The sequence below is a fragment of the Kogia breviceps genome, chromosome 4 (assembly GCF_026419965.1).
Source record: "Kogia breviceps isolate mKogBre1 chromosome 4, mKogBre1 haplotype 1, whole genome shotgun sequence".
Taxonomy (NCBI): domain Eukaryota; kingdom Metazoa; phylum Chordata; class Mammalia; order Artiodactyla; family Physeteridae; genus Kogia; species Kogia breviceps.
This window is the reverse complement of record NC_081313.1, coordinates 158,174,484-158,183,351: the sequence shown is the minus strand read 5'-3', so window position 1 is coordinate 158,183,351 and position 8,868 is coordinate 158,174,484. Positions and strand designations below refer to the sequence as shown.

General features: G+C 37.6%; 1 protein-coding gene across 6 annotated transcripts in view; it reads right to left on the bottom strand.

Moving 5' to 3' along the window:
• Positions 1-457: 457 nt before the first annotated feature.
• The window catches only part of GABRA1 (gamma-aminobutyric acid type A receptor subunit alpha1), a 61,072-nt gene continuing 52,661 nt past the window's right edge, over positions 458-8,868 (bottom strand). For all 6 annotated transcript variants that reach the window (XM_067032268.1, XM_059059808.2, XM_067032269.1 and 3 more), the window contains 2 exons: positions 8,340-8,542; positions 458-3,340 (listed from right to left, as the gene is read on the bottom strand). In XM_067032268.1, coding sequence (XP_066888369.1) covers positions 3,029-3,340; positions 8,340-8,542 — 515 coding nt within the window. In that variant the 3' untranslated portion in view covers positions 458-3,028. The remainder of the gene's footprint in view (positions 3,341-8,339; positions 8,543-8,868) is intronic.

The following is an 8,868-nucleotide window of genomic DNA, read 5'->3' as shown; positions in this document are numbered from 1 at the left end:
TCACGGGCCCAGCCGCTCCCCGGCACGTGGGATCTTCCCGGACCGGGGCACGAACCCGTGTCCCCTGCATCGGCAGGTGGACTCTCAACCACTGTGCCACCAGGGAAGCCCAAAAGACAAACTTTTTTTTTTTTTTTTTTTTTTTTTTTTTTTTGCGGTACGCGGGCCTCTCACTGTTGTGGCCTCTCCCGTTGCGGAGCACAGGCTCCGGACGCGCAGGCTCAGCGGCCATGGCTCATGGGCCCAGCCGCTCCACGGCACGTGGGATCCTCCCGGATCGGGGCACGAACCCGTGTCCCCTGCATCGGCAGGCAGACTCTCAACCACTGCGCCACCAGGGAAGCCCGGAAGCCTAGATTCTTATTAGCACTTGGCACTTTTAGGTGCTCCTACTTGAAAATATTTTAAAACAAGGCAATGGTAGGTCATATTGATAACATGAAAAGAAAGTCAAGCATTCCATTTTTTAATGAATACTGTTAGCTTTATTATTATAATAGAATACAGTATGACATAAAGTTAAGAGCTTTTGCTAAACTCTGTAAAGCAATACATGCATCTGCCATAAACAACCTCAATTCATGTTAGGTTTTATTGCCACTTCACTGCACTAAGGTGCAATAAACATTCAGTGTCATCTTTAAAAAAATTTTCCTGGGAGTTTACAGGAACTGTCCTCTATAAGAGTGTATCTTTATTTTCAAGGAAGACTTAACTAGTATTACATGGTTTAGCAAAGCACTGTAGAAAAGCTACATAGAATCGTTTGTCTTTGATAAGTTGTGCAATCAATTTATACAATAGAATACTGTCCACATATACTAACAAACTAAGAAATGATAGAAATGCAGTCATTGCATAGCAGAAAGCAGACTAATAAGAAATATTCACATCTAATGAGCAAAATACAGACCAAATGTTAGCTATGAGGAGTCTGGAAGATAAAATGCTCTTAATAAACACATTAGATTAACGCCCCAAAATAACAATATTAACAGCAACACAGAAGTTAGAGCCATATTTTATTTTATTTCTATACATGATATCTACACATGATACCGAAGGATGAAGTTTCCTGGTTCAGCCTTTATTGGGCTAGCTTATTGAATTTAGGCAGGACCATATCAAACAATAAAGCACATTTAAAAAGAAAACCAGAGTTTGTTTAGGAAAACACAAACTGTATTTTCCTGCATCATTGGATAGCAGCTTTTTGAGACAAACATTGCTCAAAACTTGGGTATGGATCCCAGCTGTCTTATTTGGTAATTATGATGACAGGTTTATGTCATAGTATTCTAAATGTGGTTAGACCATAACCTGTGGATTCTGGACACTAATTTTAAATATCTCTGAAATTCTGTCAGACAAAAGGAGGCTTCAAAAATACCTTCTGCATAAATATTTATTTCTAAAACATCTGGGAAGTAATGAAACAGACTAGAATTTTCATAGGGAGTATTAATGGACCTCTTGTCATTAAAGCCCTTACGTAGTATGCCTACAAATATATTGCTACAGTATAAATGAAATGTAATATTACTCAATAAAAGCTATTTCCTGTACATTCTTTCATGTATTTTTATATTTAATGCTACATATGGTACAACACTTATTGAAATAGTTGGTATCAGCAAAGATAGCAATAATATACAGTTGATTTTCTAGCTCCCACTAATGCTTTTCCATTTTCTTTCTATATTACAAGAGCCTAAAATAGGGAAATGTGGGATGACTTGAGCAGATAGCAACTGATTTACTGCTGTACACTGGACAACAGTTTGAATTACAAGCTTTCTCTCCATAAGTAGATTTTATACCCATATATTGGAACTTCCATCTGATTCCTTCAGGCTGTTCTGGTCTTAAATGCAGGCTCTAAAAGTATTTCCATAGCATTTAACAACATTCTAACAGCTAAGAGCGGTGAGTCCTACACAGTATTTTAAGAACACAACCTTTAAAAAAGTTAAAAAATGTACAATCTCATGCCGTATATTTACATATATAATTTATATATTCTATATTTGTTTACTAGTCATAAATTTCAATCTAAAGCTTTTAATGTACTGTTATATAAAATAATACATTCAACAATTCTAGAGCTTGCAAAATATTTTTGCCCCTCTAAAAACATCTTCAGAATGAAAATCCAGTGATTATTGGATGCATGTGCTATCTGGATATAGACAGGATGGAAAATAAATCTTTTAAAATTGTTCTATTTAAATTTATTATTTCTTTTTTTAGTTTTATTGAGTGTGTATCTGTTAAAATGACTCCTCATTGAGTCTAGTGGTAAAAGCTCAGATGATAGTAAAGCAGCCTATTTAAAGCATTTGTCTCCATTGGATTAAATGTGCTCTACAGTGAGGAGCTGCACATTTGCCAATGCAATTTCCATAAATTTTAAAATAGCATTTAACAACAAAATAACGCATTAGGCATTTCTTAAAATGAGAAAGAGTGGGGATCTTTAGCTTTGGAAACAGAATGTTAAAGCTATACATCGGTTTAAAAAACAAAACAGAAATATAAGAAGCACATTGTAGTTTGTGCAATAAAGACATAGATTTTTTAAAATGCTTCTTCATTAAATATTTATAATTTATTCTTTTAAACACCTTCACATAAAAATATTTTTGACATATACAGTATCTTTTTTTCTAGAATATTTGGAAATATATATCTACAAATGACCCAGAGTTATAGAGTTAAGTTTGATTTTTCTTCTACTTTTACTCATGTCTTTGGACCTACTTCCCCCACCTTTTCTCTCTCTTCCCTTATGTCTCCTTCTGTCGTGATTTTTCTCTCTTGCTCCCTCTTTCAGAATCCTATCTCTCAGCTGTATGCTCTGCTCTGGACTGCCAGACAGGGGTCTGTAGTTCTTGTATGAATTATGGAAATAAGGAAATCTTCAAATTCTTTAAGACAGAGGCAAAAAAGCAGATGGGAATTACTGCGTTGAGAACAGAAAGCAATTCCCAGTGCAGAGGACTGAACAACAGAATGTGAAAGACAGGACCTATTGATGTGGGGTAGGGGCTTTTAGCTGAGGCTCCCTGTTTAAATATGTAGCCCAATAGACCAAGTTAAAGATTCCGAATAACAGCGGGAAGGCTATTCTTGACAGTCGGTCAATTTTGCTGACACTGTTAAAGGTTTTCTTCGGTTCTGGTGGTTTTGTTTCCGTCTTGACTTCTTTTGGTTCTATGGTTGCACTTTTAGCAATGGTGGCTAAGCCGGGGTCACCCCTGGCCAAATTAGGTGTGTAGCTGGTTGCTGTCGGAGCATAAGTGTTGTTTTTCTTAATGAGAGGATCCTTCATTTTCTTTGGCTGTAGGAGGAAAGAGTAAAAGTATTTTGTTTAGTAAACTGTGGGAAGCATGTTTATAAGTTGCTGAGTAAAGTGACCTTTACTTTAGAACTCAAACATGTGCTTTATTTAAAATCTAAGGAATGTAATTTACGACTGCATTTTGGGGAAAAATGAAAAACACAGATACAAACGTCTAGTTATAAGATTGACAAGTGACCTTGAAGGACATTTGTTCCTGTCCAAAATGTCCATAAGACAGTTGGTCCGTAAGACATTTGGTTTACGCCAAGTCCTTGAAATGTGGTCCTATCCAGAATGTCCATGAGCATATCGGGTCCATGCCAAATGGTTTTGGACGGGATCAAATGACAAAGTCCTTTGGTGTGGACCAAACGTCTTATGGATGTTTTGGGCAGGACCAAGTATGACCACGTATCAAGGACTTTTTGGCATGAGCCCAGGTCAGACTAATAGAAATACCATCAGGTTTTTCCCAGCTCAAATGCTTGGTGGTTGTTTTAGGTCACTAAGTTTTGGGGTAGTTTGTTTTGCAGTGAAAAATTGCTGAGCTAATTATTATTTGCTCCTTCTCCCCATGTTTCCAATGGGCAAATGACAAAGCAGGGGTAGTCGGGATATCCTGAATTCAATTCTTGCTCAGTGTTAGCTGCTTATCAATGTTATCTGTGCAGTAATTGACAAGTGCAGTATTTCTTAGAGTTTCTGTCATACAGACATTTCTCAAAAATAAAGTGTATCATTGTTTAGAGCTATGTGCTCTGATACAGTTGCCATCAGTAACTTGTGACTATTGAGCACTTGTAATGTGACTAGTCTAATTTGAGATGTTCTGGAAGTATAAAGTACACATAGGATTTTGAAGGCTTAGTATGAAAAATTAAAAAATGCAATATTTCTCCTAAATAATGTTTAGAATTATTTACATGTAAAGAGGATATTTTTGATATATTGGCTAAAGTATATTATTAAACTTAATTTCACTGGTTTGTACTTTTTAAATAAGGCTACCAGAAATATGTTAATTATATATATGGCTCACATTTGTGGCTCACTTATATTCCTGCTGGATAGCACTAGTCTAGAAGAGTGAGCCTTTTTTTTTTTTTTGCGGTATGTGGGCCTCTCACTGTTGTGGCCTCTCCCGTTGCGGAGCACAGGCGCCGGATGCGCAGGCCTAGCGGCCATGGCTCACGGGCTTAGTTGCTCCGCGGCATGTGGGATCTTCCCGGACCGGGGCACGAACCCGTGTCTCCTACATCGGCAGGCGGATTCTCAACCACTGCGCCACCAGGGAAGCCCGAGCCTTGTTTTTTTGTGCACACTAAATCACCAGTTAAAATATTTTTAAGTGTAAATGTCTTGGGCACAATCTTGCATTTTGAATCAGAACTCCTAGGGAGTGAAGCCTGCTTATTGACATTGTGAATAAACTACACAGAGAATGTTCATCAGCAGCTAAACTTGACCAAGCAGACTCGATATACTCTGGACAATCTATATTTTTAATATCCAATCAGAATAAAATATTACTTCTAGAAGAGCTGATATTTCTCACTCACAAGCTGCATTTGTAACAGGTTAATTTCTTTATTATCCAACTCCATGACCTATCTGCTACCTTTTCTCCTCTCCAAATCACTTACAACAACAAAAAAAGCCCAGATTTTTTTTTTCTCCTAGTATTACACCATTAAAAGTAAGGCCACTTAGTCCAAGTGTACACCCATTTCATAGTGAAGGCAGATTTGCTTAAGCTTTAGGAGGAGTGACAGAAATTTCTATAATTATTTGTACAAAAATAAAATGAGTAAAATTGATTCTCTCTGAATGTGGTCCAAATGACTACAAGTCAAAAATTGGTATGAATTATTTCAACACAAACAGCCAGAATGAACTTGTATTGAGTCCACTGCTTAGAAAATAGCAGATCTAATTTTTTGTTTGTTTTGTTTTTTTTCGGTTCATGGGCCTCTCACTGCAGTGGCCTCTCCCGTTGTGGAGCACAGGCTCCGGACGCTCAGGCTCAGCGGCCATGGCTCACGGGCCCAGCCGCTCCGCGGCATGTGGGGTCCTCCCGGACCGGGGCACGAACCCGTGTCCCCTGAATCGGCAGGCGGACTCTCAACCACTGCGCCACCAGGGAAGCCCAACAGATCTAATGTTAAAGGATACATTGAAAAGCATGTATCTCCTTTAGATAAAATGTATATGCCCTCTGATGTTGAAGAGAGGCAATGGATTCTAATCTAAACAAAATTTGTTGAGTGACAGATACCTTATTAGATAAACTGAAATGAATAATCTGCCACAGAAAAAATTCTGGGAGAAGAGTTTGTATTATTGGTAGATTTCGTCTCTCCCACTGCCAATTCATAATACCCTAATACTAAATTTTCTCAACTTAAGTGTTTTCTTTCTTTTTTTCTTTTTGCAGCATCATGTTGAAAAGGATATTTAGAAATATCTGATTGGTTTCTCAGGAAATAATACAGTTTTTTTCATTTCTGAAAATATTGAGCTCCCCCCTATTCATTAAGAAGCTGGTATTTCTTTCAGCAATTAACCATATGAGGATGGATCTTAAGAAGGCTACTATATGCTTGCTTGAAAACATGATGCCCTATGGGAATTTTCTTTTTTTTTGAAGTTATACCATGTCAGAGATTGAAATTTTACCTCACCTGAAAACACTCATCTGGTCACAGGAAAAATATGTTATTTATTCTCCCTGAATGTCCAAATGAGACATGGATCACACTGTGATCCTGCTCCTTATTATAAGCTAATCAAACTGGAAAAGCCCTGGGGAACATTTTTACAGAGACATAGATAAATTCTAAAAGATATTCTCTTTCTCATTAGGATGACAGATATACGCATTATGTATATGTATCTATGTATCTATCTATACATAAATATATATATAGAGAGAGATATATATAGATATGACTATACCTATATCTATATGTGTACACTGAATAACACGGACTGTAGATTGATAGAGATTGAATATTTTATTTGAGACACAGCACTTGAAAGACTAACATACGGTCAGAAATAGAGAAATATAAACTCAACTATGAGCTCACCAATGCCTCAACCCAAATTCTATGCTTTCCAGATCAAGTTCAATTTATCTAACAAGTCATTAACAACTGATACTGATGAGCCACAATCAGAAAGACATTGGCCTCTTGCAGCGTGCAAAGAAATGATTAAGATAGAAAAGTAACTTTTCCCAGTGCTTGCATTTCATTTTTCAATTGCATATCACCGATGTTTGCATAGTTAATTTTGAAGAACTTTAATAGAGTATGCCAGTGATTCTAAGATGTGCATTTTTTAAATGTCCACATCTATGACTTTGGGCTATGTCTTACAATTGGTAGTGTCTTATGATCACTCATCTTCAGTTTTGGTGCTCTTTCCTTTGAGATTGCCCTTCTGTTCTAGGACAAATGGAGGCCATCAATGGCTAAGGTTAAGTATTGGACAAAAACTCTGTCTCCACTCTCTCACCCCTTTCTCCAACTGGTAAATGCAGTCCCTTTTGTCTTGTCTCCTCTTTACTGACCCTGAGCTAAGGTTCTTGATTTGAAAATTCAGAGATTTTTTAATACTGGACAAGGATGTTTCAAGGCAAGGTGAATTTTGAGGACTGGGTCTGGCCCATTTTGGTTGTGATAGTGCATCTGATGCAGAACCTTCTAAGCTGTTGCTTGTGTACAAGATCACTGAGGTGTTCAACTGATTCACCTGTGGCTGAAAGGTAAAGCTCAAAGAGCTTTTGCTTGGCAGCATATTTTCTTTCTTATGTATACGTATATTAGTGGTACATCGTATAATCAGTAACACTTTAGATTCTATTAGATGTGGTAGATGTTTCCAACACAAAGGATCCTCTTTTCTAGTATATTTGTGGAGCTATGGGAAAAACATCATTAAATGGATTTCTTTACTATACACCCTCTCAGACTCTTTACTATACTGTGACTCGGTGGCAGTATGCAGAATTATTCGTGTATTTGACCACAGAACTGTATTTTTAGGGACTGACTCAAGACACTAGAATTCTATATTTGCTGTAGAGTGATTCCTCCTAGATTACTTCTAGATGTCTTAGAATCTCTGTGTCTCTGACTTTGCCCTTCTTTCCACCATCATAAGGCTCCCTTGCATTTTGACATATTTTTCCTTCAAACCCCCGAAGTAGAAATATCCTCCCCAACTGTGATTTATTTATTTACTTATTTATTTTGGCTGCACCCTGCAGCATGCAGGACCTTAGTTCCCTGACCAGGGATGGACCCCTCACCACCTGAATTGGAAGGAAGAGTCTTAACCACCAGACCATGGGGGAAGTCCCTCCCAACTGTGCTTTAAAATCCACGCTAAAGTAGGTTCTAATTGAGAAGAACAGTGATATTCTTGACTTGATAATTTTCTACAGTGAAGAGTTTTTCTGTGAGTTCTGTGTGTTATGATTCTTAAAGCAAACCTCTATTTTGGAAAAAGAAAATGTGTTTCCTACCCTTTAGTGAAAATTAGAGAGAATGCATTTTGCAAGCTCAATTCAATTGAGCCATTAAAGTAATAACATTTATGACCAAAGTTATTAGGCTTGGAAAACAACCAGAAGACTATAATTTTCAAGTTACAAAAATTATAATGGCGTAATTGCTCCTAATGTCAGGTTTGTTAAAATTGTTCTCACATCAATGGGGACCATAGGAAAGCATATTTGAGGAGAGATGTTTACCTTTGTGTTTCTCCTTTGTCTCATTCCTTCTACTCTGAACATCTATCCACTGAAACAACCTTTCCTTAGCAATAACAAAATTCTCATAGCACTTAATCATTTGTGACGTAAGAAACAAAGAATCCTCTTTACCCTCTCTCTGCATTCTTCATCCATTCCCCCAAGTCCAAACATCCCATCCTACATGTTTAAAAAGACATAATAGTGCTACATCACAGGAAATATTAAAGCATTTACCTTTTCTGGAACCACACTTTTGCCATCCCATGCATAACCTCTTTTGGTGAAATAGTTTACTGTGGCAAACTCAATTAGAGCTGAGAATACAAAGGCATAGCACACTGCAATAAACCAATCCATAGCAGTTGCATAAGCCACCTTAGGGAGGGAATTTCTGGCACTGATACTCAAAGTTGTCATGGTGAGCACAGTTGTTACTCCTGTAAAGAAAGAAAGTGAATTTGTAGGTTCATACTACAAACTTTCATCACTGAGGTCAGCCTACTTATGTAAAGGGAAACACAGAGTGTGTTTTCAAGTTCATCCCATTTTGGTTTGGGATGGATGAGTTTTAATTTAACCCCAGCGTAGTTTGCAGTTCATGGTATGGCAGTATTGATGGAGAGCTCTTGGAGGGATAAACTCCTCTGCTGTTGAGAAGCTGTTAATAAGATAGTGAACTCCCGTAAACAGGTGTGTCTTGAACATGGTGTCCTGGGTAGGAAAGGAGATAATATTCCTTTACTGTCCCCAACTCTAGGAAGAA